We start from the raw sequence: 17,195 nt of genomic DNA on the forward strand, positions 1-17,195 counted from the left end.
TAAAAGAATGTGTAATACAATCGAGCTGAAACAGAATAAAATAAATATGTCATAAAAAATATTACTCTTTTCATTTATAATTGTTCTAATACAAAGAGATATAACTTTTATTCATAACAGTCTATACCGGAAAAGTGTGGCAATAAACAGCAATCTAACTGTGGTGAGAGTTCATCGAAAAAAAGTCCTCAAGTTGGTTGTGATGAAGAGGTGAGTTTTGTTTACTTTAATATGTAAAAAAATTATTTTCATTTGGTGGATATATCATTATATAAAATTGTCATAGCTGAAGCAATAAAAATCTAAAAGTAACTGTCAAAAATCCATTTGTGTAGTCTAATTTAAATTTGGGAGTGTGATAGGCCTATACTTTTAATAAATAATAAATTTATTACACAAACCACATGATAACTATTTTATTGTTTTTGATATTATATTTAAGATATAGATATGAAAGATATGAGGTTTTAAAAGAATGCTACAGTTAAAGCTAATTTTCCCTACAAATTTTTTTGATGTGTAATTTACGTTTTCATAGTGTGTATTAAACACTAAATTCCGAACTGAAAGTTTCATTATTAAGTTACTCAAAAATTGTATTTATTTAAAGAAGAATCAAACCCACGACTTCTTGAAATGTCTTGGCAAACATGAAGTAATAGCTAAGCTGTTACCATCTCTAGCCGCACATTGGATAACTCCATTTAAATTAATTTATTACATGAATAATTAACTGCGTTTTGAAGTCTCACTTTTGATTTCGATATAAAAACTTATTATGATTTACATTATAGTCCTTAGATGATAGCTTTGAACAGTTTAAACAACACCAAAATCTTTCAAATTCCTCAAGAAAAAGTGTACAAATTGGTTGTGGTCAGAAGGTAACTTAATTATATATGAATGTAATTAATTATAATTAAAATATTTCCGCACTTAAAATTTAAAAGAATGTGTAATACAATCGAGCTCAAACAGAATAAAATAAATGTCATAAGAACATTAATCTTTTTATTTATAATTGTTCTAATACAAAGAGATATAACTTTTTTTCATAACAGTCTGCATCGGAAAAGTGTGGCAATAAACAGCAATCTAACTGTGGTGAGAGTTCATCGAAAAAAAGTCCTCAAATTGGTTGTGATGAAGTGGTGAGTTTTGTTTACTTTAATATGTAAGAAAATAATTTTCACTTGCTGGATACATCATTATATAAAATTATCACAGCTGAAGCAATAAAAATCTACAAGTAACTGTCAAAAGACCATTTGTGTTATCTAATTTTAATTTGGGAGTGTGATAGGTCCATACTTTTTATAAATAATGTGTTACACAAACCACATGATAATTATTTTATTGTGTTTGATATTATATATAACATATAGATATGGAAAATATGTGGTCTTAAAAGAATGGTACTGTTATAGCAAAGTTTTCCTACAAATTTTTTTGATTTGTAATTTATGTTTTCCGAACCGAAAATTTCATTATTAAGTTACTCAAAGAATTGTATTTAATTAAGCAATAATCAAACCCTCGAGTCCTTGAAATGTCTTGGCAAGCATTAAGTAATGGCTAAGCTGTTACCATCTATACCCACACATTGGATAACTCCATTTAAATTAATTCTTTATATAAATAATTAACAGCGTATTGAAGCCTCACTTTTGATTTTGATACAAAAACTTATTATGATTTACATTATAGTCCTTAGATGATAGCTTTGAGCAGTTTAAACAACACCAATCTCTGGCAAATTCCTCAAGAAAAAGTGTGCAAATTGGTTGTGATCAAAAGGTAACTTGATTATTTATAAATGTAATTAATTATAATTAAAATATTTCCGCGCTTAAAGTAATTTAAAAGAATGTGTAATACAATCGAGTTGGAACAGAATAAAATTAAATTTATTTATGAAAAGATCTTATAACTTATATCCATTACAGTCTGCATCAGACAAATGTGGCAATAAACAGCAATCTAACTGTGGTGAGAGTTCACCGAGAAAGAGTGTTCAAATTGGTTGTGGTGGAAAGGTGAGTCTAACTTTATATAGAAAAGACTTCAAAATCTGATCGTGGTAGGAAGGTAATATTTATGAATATAAATACATACAACAGAAATAAATTCTGCATTTGAGTCAATAATCTATTGCAGTCAATTGAATTGTTTTTAATATAATTGGTACTGAATTCAGAAACACGAATTTTTTAAATTAAATCTATAATAAAACAAAGGTAGTTACTTCTGTTATGTGTAAAAATAATTTTTGCATTTCAATCGACATATGAAATAATTTTTAAAACAATTTGTTCTAAACTAAGTAGATATATATCCTAATTTTTTACTATAATAAAACAGGAATAATATGTCCTATTCACATTACAGTCAACACCGGAAAAAAGTGGTGGCAATAAACAGCAATTAAACAATAGTATTAATCCATCGAAAAAAAGTCCTCAAATTGGTTGTGGTGGAAAGGTGAGTTTAAGTTTACATTTGGAAGACATCACCATCTGATTGCGATGGGGTGAAATAATTATATCTTTTAGAAATATATATCTTTTAACTAATAGCTATGATAAAACAAAGATAATATGACTTATTTACTTTACAGTCTACACCAGAAAAAAGTGCCAGCAATCCAACACAGCAATCTAAATGTGGTGAAAGTTCATCGAAAAAGAGCTCACAAACTAATTGTGGTGGAAAGGTGAGTTTAGCTTTAAGTACAATTAATAATGAAGTTCATAAATAAGTTTTTAGTAATGGGAAAATTTATCAATATAAATATAATACAAATACATATGACAGCAAAAATTTTAGCTTTTAAATGAACAAATAAAAAAATTTTTAATATAATTGGTACTGAATTAAGAAATATATATATTTCAATTATAATAAAACAATAATAATTTAACTTATTCATATGATAGGCTACACCTGAAAAATGTGATGACAAGAAACAGCAATCTAAATGTGGTGAAAATCCGTCGAAAAAGAATTCTCCATCTGGCTGCGGTGAAAAGGTGAGTTTAGCTTCATGACATTACATAATCAAAACTGTTACCGTCAATTAAAAATTTGTTAATACAAAAATTATATTTATCCGCATATTACTTTAAAAAAAGTAATATCTCTTTCTATATATCTAAATCTTTCTCTCTTTTTGAAAGAAAGGGGAATGAATTTTTGAAATAAAGTCAAAGGCAAAAACTTCCATCCTTAGTAGTAAATTTATTGCAAACATGAAATTCTTATTTTCTAAAATTAAAAAAGTATAGATTGAAAGTATAGATTCTATATAAGTAACACAAATATATTGTCATCACTTTAGACGCAACAACTCTATTTCTCTACTTTTCTCAGCGAAATTGGTCTATAAATATTATGGTGAAGTGTGCCTTTTCTTATAATGCATATTATATATTCTTATATACAAAATATTAATGTTTTTCATTTTAATTTGTGGTATTCTATAACATTATTCTAACACGGATTCTAGATTTATTAAAATTTGATATACATTTTATTTATATAAAAATACATTACAGGGTTCACCGCCTCCAGAAGAACGTAACCAAGCTGGAAAGAATTCTTCAAAAAAAGCTTTAGAATTTGATTGTAAGCAGAAGGTAAGTTTTAATTTAATTTATATTTCAATTGGGAATACAATAGACCCGACGGTCACAGTGCCACATTCCCTAACAATAATAATGCTTCAATTGGAAAAAATGTTTATGTAACTGTAATATTATTGCTATAATTTTTTTATAAGCTATTTGATTTAAAAATAATAGATTTGTCGAACATAATAAAAAGAAATTTCGCTATATGCAGTATACTGTCGATAATGAAGATACTTAATAATCCAAACATTCCAATATTTTGAACACCATGAAGTATGAATGTAATCTTCATTATTATCTCTATAGTCCAGACTTTTTTGCTTCAGTTTTATTTTCAAATAATTTAATAAATTCAAATCAAAAATATAATAAATATATATATATTATAAATAATAACATATATTATATATTATAATGAAATTATTATTTATATAATAAATATATAAATAAATATAAATTATCAATTACTATAAAAATATAAATACTTTTATCGAAATATGTTTCACAAGAACATATGTATAATTTGATTAATTAATTAATTTTTATTAATTAATTCAGGATGGTATTATAATTCTTGATTATATAGTAAACTATATAGTTCATTATATAGTAAAAAAAATTTTTTTTTCAAATTAACTGTTTATATTATAAATAAAATAAAAATAATTTTACCTGTGGAACAATTTATAGCCTCTTTAATTAATTATTATTAAAACTATGTCAACTTAAAGTCGGTACCATTCAAATGGCTTAAGATACGGCCCAAAATTAAAATCCCAAAATTCCATCTTTTAAAATAAATCAAAAAATTTTTTTTTAAAATTCGGTTCTTATTATTTCAAAAGAAAAAAGTTACGGGTCTTTTTATTTCATTCAGCCAAATCAAAGACTATGACGTCAATTTCTGTGAAAATCTGTGTCTATAAACAAAATCCGCCCATAAAATATGTTGAACCTGAATACCTTGTGTATCTAATTAGATTTTTACCAAAAATTACAATAATTTACTTAATACAGGGTTTTAAATAATTTAGATACTAAAATAATTTTATATTTATATTTATATATTATAAATAATTTAACTAATCTTATTAATGGTTTTAGTGCCCTCAAGAAATGGATTTGGCTTGTAAAAAAGTAAGTAAAATAATAAACATGTATAAAAAATAAACAGGTACATATTAAGAAACAGCGATTTTATTATTATCAATGTTTAAACAACTTAGTAATGATTATATATATACTTTAATATCATTTACTACCTTAATATACTCTAATTTCGTCTTTACTTTAATCGTCTCTATAGTTAAGTTAATTAAATATATATTAAGAATGGCGTCACATGATTCCAAGCTGTCTCTATACTAGGCATAAGCTATCTACAAATTACGTCCAGCTTTTCCTTTTTACTACCACTTCTCTGAGCTCAACGATATTGATGTATGATCTGCCAAAGTGTGCAGATTAGCTGTCAATTTCGTTTAGTGTTGATCTGCGTCAGGTAATCTTAGGCCTACCTCTTCTTCTACTGCCTTGCGGATTATACGTAAGGGCTTGAAAACAAACTTCGTAGGGTGTGACCAATCCAGCCAAACTTTCTCTTACGGATATTCATGTTGATGTCATTTGTATTCGTTCTGTCCCACAGTTATTGGTTTAAAATTCGGTGTGGGCAAAAGATGCGTAAAATTTTCCTTAAGCACGGGTTACCAACGCACGCACTTTGTTTTGAATTATCTCGGTTACGAGCCATGTTTCGCAACCATATAGCAGTACGGATAAAACACATGCTTTGAAAAGGTTAACTTTCGTTGTTAACCTGTAAAAGTTAGATCTCCATTTTGTGTTCCTCTTTGTAAACACGCCAATCGTCTTTCGTATTCTTGTACTCATGTCTCGTATGTATAGTGCCACCATCAATAACTACTACACTTCCCAAGTATTGAAATTCATTTACTTGTTCCACAATTTGGCTTTTAAGTTCGAGAATTAGCATTTTTTCCAGATTTTGAAGTCTTCGCTACATATCGGTTAAAGGATGTGCCAATTCCCATTTATCGTCTGCATAATGCAAAGATTCTAGTGGGTCATTTGGGTCTAAAGAACTCCATACAATGCCACGGCTATTATTTTCGTTAGGAACAGCATCGATAGCGATTAAAAACAGCTCGGGTGACAATATACACCCCTGCCTTACTCCAGACATTGCAATAAAAATATCCGACACTTTACCTTCATGCATCATTGCACATTCAGAACTGTTGTAGCTGCTGCGTATCAGAGAGATTTACTTTCTTCTGGGATACCGATGTTATGCATATCCAAATACACTTCAAGAAATTGAGTCGAACGCTTTTTCAAAAATCAAAATAGATTAAATAACAAATTCTATATGTAGATTCCTATTCTGTTTTTACACACACAGGCACATTTTCGCATTCAGTTTATTATAGTAATATTATTAAATATAAAATATTTTAAGAGTAAATTTAATAACAAAAACTTTTTATTTATTCTATTTTTTTGCATATTTTCAAAAGTTAACACTGAAAGGTAATTTGCAACAAATATTTTTTATTATTAAATTGTAATAATCTTGTACTTTATCAGAACGTCAACATATAGTTAAAATGCAATTACAGAAATTGATAAAGGATGAAAACTGCCCCGGAGCTATAGTGGAAACATTGCAGGGAAAGTTAGATTTTAATAACTTGTCTTTTAAAGTAACGTTAGGTGAGAACTATAAAGTAAATCCAAATTTGCCAGAAGTGGAGCCGATATCACTAATAGAAGCCTTCCTCAAACGAATTCAGGTCGAAAAAGATAATATAGAATCATATAAGAGAAGTGCTAATTTCAGGGATACGTAAGTTCTAAACCATATAGAAAAAAATTATTTTAAATTAATAATGTTTATTTCAGATTTAATTTTAAAGTTAGAGGCATTTTTTCATATTATGACAGTCAATTTAATACTGAACTCAATGCAGCTATAAAGACTTTTATTTTGGCAGATCTGATATACAAAAATTGCCATCCACCAGTAATTTATTATAAATAATTAATTTATTTCTTTATGCAACAAGGATTTATTTTATTTAAACAGATACACGCACAACCATTTTACAGCCTTATTCGTAAAGGTGAAGTAACTTTGGATGAAGATAGTAAAATTACAAGAACTTACAACATATCAACAACTACATATAATCCAATTCGGGATGAAAACATGTACGAAGATGTAATAGTAGGAGACCAACCATGTCGTTCAAAGTCCAGAGCACGTGATATGCTTAAAGCTATAGCGTCATTTAAGCGTAAACGCAGTTTGCCCCAGTGTAATCACGATGACGACTGATTAGTATTTTTCATTAAAACTGAAACGATCTCGATGGATTAAACATACAATAGTTTCAAAAATTATTAGAATAAATTTATCAAATTTCTTGTAATAAAACTTTGAAAAAATTATTAGCATCAATATATAAATACTGCCTTTTGTAAAATATGAAATGAACTATTATAGATAGTATTCGAACTTTAGGCAACAAAATCTATGGTTTGCATAATTTCTATTTCAATAAATTTAGTTGGCCCCTTTGTGAATCTAAATTAAGATATTGTGGATTTGCAGATAGATTTATCTGCAAATAATTTGAAAATTTTGAAAGAAAGCAATGGAAATTCCTTTTAGATAACCTCTGCCTGGTGTACAGGTAATAATAATATAAATATTTGTTATCTATATATTTTTATATGTCATATAAATGAGAAGTTATTAAAGTACTTAATTCAAAATTCAGTAATATGATCAAAAATTTACTTACCTTTTCATATTAAATTCATGCCACAACGTATTTAAAATTAAGTCCAACAATATAATATATATCACTTTAAAAATATTTATTAATATATTTTCTATTTATTTATTTATTATTTAAACACATACGCACTGAAATGAAATTATTTAGTAGCGATAGAGTTTAAAGTTTAAACATAGTCTATGCAATCTAGGAATTTTAAAACTGTTAAAATCTTAAAATGCAATTATGCATTTTAATTTATTTATTGTTATAAAATTTTAAAATTAAATATTAATATATTAAAAACAAATTTTATATCAAAACATTTTTAAAAATCTTTTTTTAATCCTTCAATACAAAGCTTCAGAACTAAATGAGTACTATAATGAATCTTAACTAACATCAGTACCACTGAAATACAATTCACAACTATACAATGCCACTAACAGAATAATTTGAAATACTGGTCATTAGGAACCAGTTTTTAGTTCTAATTCAATACAAATGACGAACGCCATATTAATCTAACTTATGTGACAAATTTACGGAAACATTGCAATTGGCAGTCTTCTCTAGGCAGAAATACTCTTCCTGTAAGACAACCACTATTAATATGCATTTCTTAGTGATGTATTATCAGCTATTAAAATATGTTGTTAGATCACTTATAAAAAAATTAATATACTAAGATAGATTTTTTTTAACTACTGACATATATGAACGATACATATTTAATAGCCAGATCTGAATCAAACAATTTTTCAAAACTCAAAAAAGTAGGTTAATATTATCTAACATTATTGCTAGAATCAATAAAAAGACAAAAGTACATATAATAACAAAAACTTCAAATACATTTTCTTTAAGAGTTTCAAAAATTTCTTCAAAAAAGGAGAAAATATGTCTTCAATACAAAAAAATAATTTAGAGTTGCTGAATAGCGAGAACTTGATATTTGATATATATATTATATATATATATATTATACTTTAATATCACATTTATATTGTCTATATTTATTTATATTCATAATATATTTTAATATTACAATTTATTATACTGTATATATTTAATATAATATATAAATATCATATTATAATAAATTATTCAAAAATATTTTTTTCATTAAAGTATTATTTCCAATTTTTTTTGTGCGATTTTACAAATTGATTTACTTATATACACGAGTACATAATATGACCCTTAACATAACATTATGTGCACATAATTATATTAGTACATGTACCTATTGTTTATTACTTTATAATTTATTGTTTACTTTCACTACAAAATTAAATACTTTAATTAAATTAATTAATTTTACTTTAATTTAATTACTCTTTACAAAACATAAATATTATTTAGACCAAATTTATATGAAATATAAATGAATATGACTATCACAGATAGTCTAAATATAGGAAAAGTATTATAATAAAATATAAAACGTTTTTAAATATAAACAATAAATAATAATTTTTTATATCTATTTTATTGACCAACTAACCCGTAAAAAATTATTACATATACCAAATTTATATGTTTAAATTAACATTTATAAACATTTTTATTAAATAGAAATTATTTAAACATTTGTTTTAAAAAATTTGAGAAAATATTTATCTAATACATTTACATGTAAATGTCTTTATTTTATTAAATGTAATTTGCAGTATATAACTGTAATCGTATTATAAAGCAATAACATAGAAATTTATTTTTCTATGTTTTTGTAACAAAGTGTTAATGAACAGTGCGATGTTGTCTGTAAAGCAACAGGAATTAAATAACAGCAGCCGAATTATAGCTTGACGCTGTTTAACAAATACCATATACTCGTGTGAAGATATGTGTAAAATGCAAAGGAAGCAAAAACAAAAATAAAATAAAGAATCAACAAAAATTATAAACAAATAAATGAAAAGACACTTTAACAATACAACAACAATTTTGCATATTTTTTATGAATTAAAAATTGTAATTTTATCGCATTTTTAATTGCTACATAAATATAGCAATTGAAGAGCTAATTTTTTTTTAATTTTATAATATAAAAAAAGTATTATAAATGGTACAAAATAATAAATGTTTTTAATTTAAATAAAACACCGCTGGATCGGTTATCATCTAACGGTTAACAGATATCTAACACAGTTTTTATTATTTAATATATCACAGTAATGTACATTAAGTTGTCTTCAATTTTTATTAGTCTTGTAGATAATATATTTATATATATTTTATATAACGACAATAATATATATAATAAAGTACCGTTTATTACGTTAATCAGTGTTTTTATTCGAGTATTTTGACAGACCACCGCCACCGCCACGACCATCGATTCGAAGTATAACAAGAGACTGATTTAAATTTTATTTGTGATTTTTCCTTTATGTGATCCATATTATTTTTAAGGTGCAGCAGCACTTGTTGGCGTACGGAGAGCCGTTGTGCCAATTCTCTTTCAAGCATTTGATGAGCAATTTTTGAATAACTGTTGACAACAACAAAAAAGAAACACAATGCATTATCATATAATTATGTGGTTAATAATATTAAGCAATTTAAGAACATGTAATTGCAGACATGGAGGGGTGATTTTAAGTAATGCAAGATTAAACATTTTGAATTTTTTTCGGTGAAACAAACAGATCCATTGAAAACGGCGAAAAAAAAATTGTGTGTTATGTGATTTTAAATAATATTGTATAAAAACAATATTAAATAGTGCTTTCCACTGTTTCTTATTAATTAAAAATATTTATTATATATTATTTAATATAGCACTAATTACAAATAAAATGCTAAATATTTTTAATTTAAAATAACAATATCAAATAATAAAGAGGTTTTTTTTCGATCAAATAATCAAATAATATACATACATATATGGAATTGTTCTATTTTAATTAACCCTCGACAAACGAACTGGGAATAATTGTACAGTTTCTCTCTTCAAGTTTCTACAAAATTAGGGATTTAGCCAATATGAAAAACTATGTATGGAATTGTTCTATTTTCATTAACCCTCGATGAGCGATTAAAGAATAATTGTAACGTTTGCCTCCTTAAATTCCTGCGAAAATAAGGACTTAAACAAATTGATAGAATTATCAGGTTAGTTCGTCTTTACCTAATAGGAAAGTCGTGCCTTTCCATGTTGCTCGTACGCTACCCTCTAGTTACCGCATGTACATACGCTAAATCTGTGCCATCATTTCAACTTAAGTGGGCTTTGGACACAAGGTCTCCACTCCAACCTTACTTAACCGAACATTGTTTAAATTACAATAATATTTTTTCAGAAAATTTAGAATTGTGAACTTTTGGTTTAACATTCATAGAAATACTACTACTGCATTCGAGTATAGAGGTCGTATATATTCACATAAGACGAATTAGTTGCTATTATAATTTATAGCCATATTCAATCGGTTAAAATAGCTAGCAAGTATTCATCAATGGTTTGTGGGCTTTTTCCTGATTTCTATATAATGTTGTAAAGGTATACCGTATTACAATAGATAATCAATTTGTAAATATTGTACACGTAATACTGCCCATCATCCATCTTGCACAAGTCATGCAAATTTAACACCTCTGTATATTTAATCGTCAACAACATGTATTACATTGATATGTAATGGGATGACAAAATCAGTTGTCTAGACTTAAATGTTAACAAAAATTATATACGAAAGCATCATGTCTGTGAACAAAGAACATTCTCTTACGACTTTATAAAATCATGTTGTGCCCTAAGTGTAGTCTAAGCAAATAGTAAAATCAAAGAATTGCACATTATACCGATCCGAAGGGCACTGAACGTCACTTAAAGATCTAAAGATACGTTAAAAAGTGCTAGCAACAGCCAAAACAAGGCTTTGGCTAACTTATGAATGTTAAACCATAGACTAAACATTTGAATTCGTCAATCATATATAGCATCCAATAATATATTTTATTAAACTACAGAAGAATATACACCAACATACTTTTTATGCCTTTAAAGTTTCTACCTTCGGATCTGGAACTTCTTTAAGGGTAAATAAAATACTAAGAGCACGTGACCCTGAAAGACAAACAGAGAAAACTTATGCCTTATGCGTTCTTGAATGACATTTTAAAGATGCTTTTATTAAATAATACGTTACACATTCGCAGCAGTTCAATGACATCACTTCCCCGCCAACTTCTAGGCTGGATTTTAGTTCCTAATTATTATTTATTATGAATGTAGTGTTTTCGCAGTCAAAAGTGAATTTTCTTACGAATGTAAGATAATATGTACAATTATAAAAATAATAGAGACCTCAATCATCAGCTAAATTTATTCTGAAGAATTTTTTTTAAAATATTATTAAACACAACTACTCAAACTATAAAAAAAGCAAACACATTAGAGAACCATTGTACACTATATTAACTAAATTAGGTTGCTCTGGAAAGGCTTGCAGGGTAAAAACCGAATATAATATGAAATTCTAAATATACAAAATACTTCAAAGATTTTATATGTTTCCGTTAAAAAATTTGAAAAAAATTAAAGCAATTAATTAATGGATTTAAGAAAAAAAGTTTGTTGCGCTGTTATATATGGGCACATATTGATTTGTTTCGGTATGGGCTTCAGCCTCCGAAAACCCACCGCCTAGCTATGTACTTAGTATTTATTTTGCCTGCTTTATAAAAAATAATACTGCCGATACATACATACCTCTGATTTGTACATACTTGTACCAAAATAAAATTAAACCTAAATGTTATGCATAATTTTTTCGACAATAACAAAACAATAGGAGATAGATAATCTTTATATATTAAATAATTATATTATATAAACTGTGAAACTAAACTAATCTCATTGTTTAACACTTTTTTAATTATTCACCACTTGTTTAACAAAAAAAATTTAATTTTAACACACATTCGTTGAAAATTGTATAATTTCTCAGCACGACCTAAAAAAATTAAGTAAGTTACAGTGCGATGATTAGATTTGACGTAATACCATTCCATTTAAAAATATTGAGATCAGCAAGAGTTTGCTAGAAAAAATATAAAAAAAATCGGCACTCATCCCATAATTTTCAACTACACTCATAAATGAAATATTAAGATAGATATTTTCATTCAAAAATCTGAAAAAGCTACTGCAGTTGCGGTGCGCAATGGGTGGTCTACAAAAATCCAGACGGACAAAGGGGTGCTTAAAAAAAGCAAAAAAAATCAGTGGGAGATATTTTGTAGACGTGTCTTTCCACACTTTTTAACATTATAAAAGATATAAACTGAATTCTGTTTAAATAACAATTTATTTCAAAAAACGCCTAAGTGACACATTATGAAGCTTAAGGAGTTTTAGATGGGTCTGGATATAAATAATTTCCTGTACTTTATTTTTCCTATACTCTAAATTCTTTTAATTATGAATAGGAAAACGGAACAGTCATAGTTGTTAAATATTATTATTATTATGATATTAAAATAGTTATTTTCGATTGGTAAATGTAGGGTAAAATATATAGCACTCAAGATTAATTTATAGCACTAGATATTTTGTCAGATTAGCACGAATACCCTGAAATTATTTGCTGTTTTATATGGTTTGACAGATAAACTGCAATTTAATTTGATATATATATTTATAAAAATATAAATACCCACTAAGACGACTACAAAAATGTTAGATTACTCTAAAAACGTACGATTGGGCAACAAAATTATACAGACCGAGAATAATACTGTATAGTATTGAACCGATATATGGCGGCACTCCACTAATTGGGAATTATTTAAATTAGTGTCAATCGAGATAAATAGAAAATACATTACAAAATAATAAAAAAATAGGAATAATCTCATTATATCAATCCACAAATTAAATGGTATATTCATATGATAAAGTGTAGCAAAGAGCAAAGCGTTTAAAGTAATAAAATATCTATGCGTATATGCACATAACCCACAAGTATGATTTATATAACTAGACCATCAAACAAACATGTTCTTAGATGTGATACGGATTTATGTCTCAGTGCTCAATCCGGAATAGAAGGCACATTACATATTCATATGATAAAGTGTATTAGCAAAGAGCAAATATCTAAAGCGTTTAAACTAATAAAATATCCATGCATACAAGCACATAATCCATAAGTATGATTTATGCAACTTTATGATTTATTAACATGTGATCCGGATTAATGAATCAGTGCATAATCCAGAATAGAAGGCACATATTACATATTTTTTATTTCCTAAATTTGCGGGACTATATAGGGAACCGAATTACCAAAAATTTAAACTAGCAGAAATCTACTATATAGTAAATGTCTGTAATTCGGTTCTGTTTATCGCCCTGGAAAAAATATAATTTCTTTTTTGGTTTCCGATTTAAAACTGAATTAGTCATTTGTTTTCTAGTTTTCAACGTGAACGTAGAAGCAATCTTATATCAGTTGATACAAACATTGAGTAATTACTTTGCATTAGTTTAAGTGTGAGCTGTTTGGTAGTCGGATTAAACTTGTGTTGTTTATGATTTTATGTTAATGTGCGTTGTGTATTTTCTATCATAAATAATCACTTGTTTTGCATTCTTCCGATTACGTTTTTGACCTTCGTTGCGTGTAGTTCAACTAATTCAATCTATACGGTTCAGTTCCGGATCTAACCTTTGGCTATAAATACCGCATACTTCATACTCTTATTCTTGATATTTAAAAATAATATCAATTTTGATATGCCTGGAAATACTTCAGATCCTACTGATTGCTGCTTATTCTTGTTTTATTCCCTGTGAAGGTTTTCATTAATAAGTAAACATAAGTAGTGAACTATTTTAATTTTGAGTCAAACCTCCATAACTCGAAGTAACATTTTGCACAGAAAAGGTTCGACTTAAGAAGAATTTTTTTAAAGTTTAAAAATTTTTTGTAAATGTATATATTTTGTTCTTTTAACCCTATTGCGCTCTATTTAGTTCGAGTCATAGAAAATTCAAATTATAGAACTTCGAGTTACGGAAGTTTGACTGTATTGTAGAATATTTATAACTAGTCATTTGTGAAAGACTTTGTTTATTTAGGAACCACTTTAGACACTAAAAATATCGTCAGCCTAGAGATTCAACGAAGACTTACTCTTGCCAACAGATGTTACTTCGGACTAAGTAAGCAATTGAGAAATAAAGCCTTATCTTGACAAACAAAAATCACACTCCACAAATCCCCTATCACGCCTGTCCTACTGTATGGTGCAGAAGCTTGGACAATTACCAACAGTGATGAGAAGGCGTTAAAAGCATTCGAGGGAAAAATTCTTCGGAAGATCTATGGTCCGTTACGCATTGGCGAGGAGTATCGAATTAGTTAGAACGATGAGCTGTATGAGCTATACCGCGACCGTGACATAGTTAAGCGCATAAAAATTCAGCGGCTTCGCTGGCTTGATCATATCGTGCGAATGGAAGAAAGTGCTCCAACTAGAAAGGTGTTTGATTCGGTACCCGCAGGTGGAAAACGCTGTAGAGGACGTCCGCATCTTAGGTGGAAGGATCAAGTGACCAACAATTTGGGGGCGTTCGATACTACTAACTAGCGACAGCAAGCAACTAATCGGGTTGACTGGCAGAGGCTACTCGACGCAGAGGCTACATATTATATATGTAATTATTGCACGACGATGCCAAATTAAATTACGAAGCAATACTAACTAATGACTGATCAAAAAATAATACTAAATGACTTAAAATTTGAATTTAGCAATTTTGAAACATTTTTATTATATTTATTTTCCGCAAATTTTATTTTTGTTTTTGTTTTTCTTTTTTTAAATAAAATAAGCACTATTTGTATACATAAAATGATTTCATTTAAATAATATTGAATTTTAATGTCTTTCAACTTGCTTTCTCTAATTGTTTATAATAATTTGTGAACATAAATAATTGCTATCTATTTTTATAATAAAATTAAATTGCGCATATGGAACGAAGATATTTCTAAACTAAAAATTTTATTAAATAGTGTTTACATTTTAATTTTAATTTCTTTCACGTTTCGCATTTTAGAAATTGGTAAAATAATAAAACTTTTCGAGGTATTTTCAACAAAGTAATTTTTAATAGTTGAATGGAATTGAACTCAACATTAAAGTGTATTAAATGTTCCCGCTGAAAAGCTGAAGAGATCTGAATGCAGTTGCCGCTTGGGTTAGGAAGCAGATGTTCGCCAATATCGTAAAATAATTCTTAATGGAAAAGAAACATTTGATGTTAAAGTGTAAATTTTACTAATTGTACAAATATTTATTATTAAATAAATTTTTATGTAAGTGAGAAATATTGATTATGTATGGATGAGATAATTATTAATGAAATCAACCTAATAAGGTTCCAAGAAAACTTTATTTCTTATATGAACACAAATAATTATTTCAATGCAAATATTTAAAGCTTTACATGAATTTTAATATAGCAATAATGCTATTATAGAATAATATTAAATATTCCTTAGGGCCATGTTATGTAGAGTGTATCGACACGGCCATGATGTACATGTTGCTCTTTTCATGAAATTTTTAAATTAAGAAAAAATATACCGTTCAAACTCCGGTGAGCCAGGCGTTGTTCTGGTATAAACTAGCAGTATTGTTTAGTTAATTCAGATTTTGTTTTCAGGGAAAATTATCATTTATTAGTTTGAAGAAAAAATGGCAGTAGCAACACAGCTTATAATTGTAATAATCTTAATTATTTATTTTCGATTTTAAGGTAATTTTGTAGTATGTTACATTATTTAAGTTAATATAATAATAAATAATTATTAGCCTCTTAAGTTTTACTTGATGGTTTTTTTGGTGCAATTGAAGTGGAGTTATCTACGTTTCTTATTTAGGCGCACAAAGTACCAAAACATTATAAAGATACGAATTGGCCATATTTTTTTTGGACATTGCTTAAGTGCATTTTTCGGCTAACCCGAAAGAGCGAATTTTGTCATGCCGGGCACTTGCATACTGGGCTTCTTAGAGGTGATCTATTTGATCTTTGATAAAAATTTACAACATCGTTTTTTGAATATTTTCGAATTTATAAGAAAATTTTTACTTGAATAAAATCCATTATTAAATTATTATTAAATTTTATATTATTAAAATTATTTAAGAGAGCAACTTTAAGAGCATCACAAATGACATTTAAAATCTCTAATCTAATCTAAATCTCACACACCCACTCAGCCTCATCTAACCTAAATTCAAACCTCATCAAGAATTGATCTTACTTGATTCTATAACAACAGCAGTTTTAAAAAAATAACAAACAAACTCATAACATGAACCTGTTTAACCGAAAAGTATTCTCAATTTTTTTCCGGATGTATCGACACCCTCTATATGGCATATCCCCTATAAGGTATATAGAGCTTATAAAAAAATTAAAAGTTATAGAACCGCAACAATACTATTTATTTGCTTAACCTGTCTGAAAGGTCGTCTCTTTAGAATAAGACATGAAAATACTTATACTGATTTAAGAAGAATATACACTGTTTTATTCTTATAAACGCTGATTTATTCCTATAAACAGTGGTCTATTCTAAGAAAAGCTGGTTTATTCTTATTAAAGCTAGTTTATTCTTATAAATACTGGTTTATCGCTGGCTTATCGCTGTTTTATCCAGTGGTAACACTAAGCCAGCCCACATTAAGTTTACATTAGTGTTTTCCTGTGCCTGACGGTGCCTGGCAAAAC

At 27.4% G+C, this 17,195-nt stretch overlaps 1 protein-coding gene across 1 annotated transcript in view; it reads left to right on the top strand.

Moving 5' to 3' along the window:
• The window catches only part of LOC119669157, a 7,574-nt gene extending 516 nt beyond the window's left edge, over positions 1–7,058 (top strand). The window contains exons 2-15 of the mRNA XM_038078993.1: positions 121–210; positions 795–884; positions 1,062–1,151; positions 1,708–1,797; positions 1,947–2,036; positions 2,389–2,481; positions 2,618–2,713; positions 2,937–3,029; positions 3,555–3,635; positions 4,734–4,766; positions 6,170–6,182; positions 6,240–6,498; positions 6,555–6,675; positions 6,739–7,058. Coding sequence (XP_037934921.1) covers positions 121–210; positions 795–884; positions 1,062–1,151; positions 1,708–1,797; positions 1,947–2,036; positions 2,389–2,481; positions 2,618–2,713; positions 2,937–3,029; positions 3,555–3,635; positions 4,734–4,766; positions 6,170–6,182; positions 6,240–6,498; positions 6,555–6,675; positions 6,739–6,990 — 1,491 coding nt within the window. The 3' untranslated portion in view covers positions 6,991–7,058. The remainder of the gene's footprint in view (positions 1–120; positions 211–794; positions 885–1,061; positions 1,152–1,707; positions 1,798–1,946; positions 2,037–2,388; positions 2,482–2,617; positions 2,714–2,936; positions 3,030–3,554; positions 3,636–4,733; positions 4,767–6,169; positions 6,183–6,239; positions 6,499–6,554; positions 6,676–6,738) is intronic.
• The last annotated feature ends 10,137 nt before the right edge of the window (positions 7,059–17,195 follow it).

This window comes from Teleopsis dalmanni, chromosome 1 (genome assembly GCF_002237135.1).
Source record: "Teleopsis dalmanni isolate 2A chromosome 1, ASM223713v2, whole genome shotgun sequence".
In the NCBI taxonomy this organism is placed as follows: Eukaryota; Metazoa; Arthropoda; class Insecta; order Diptera; family Diopsidae; genus Teleopsis; species Teleopsis dalmanni.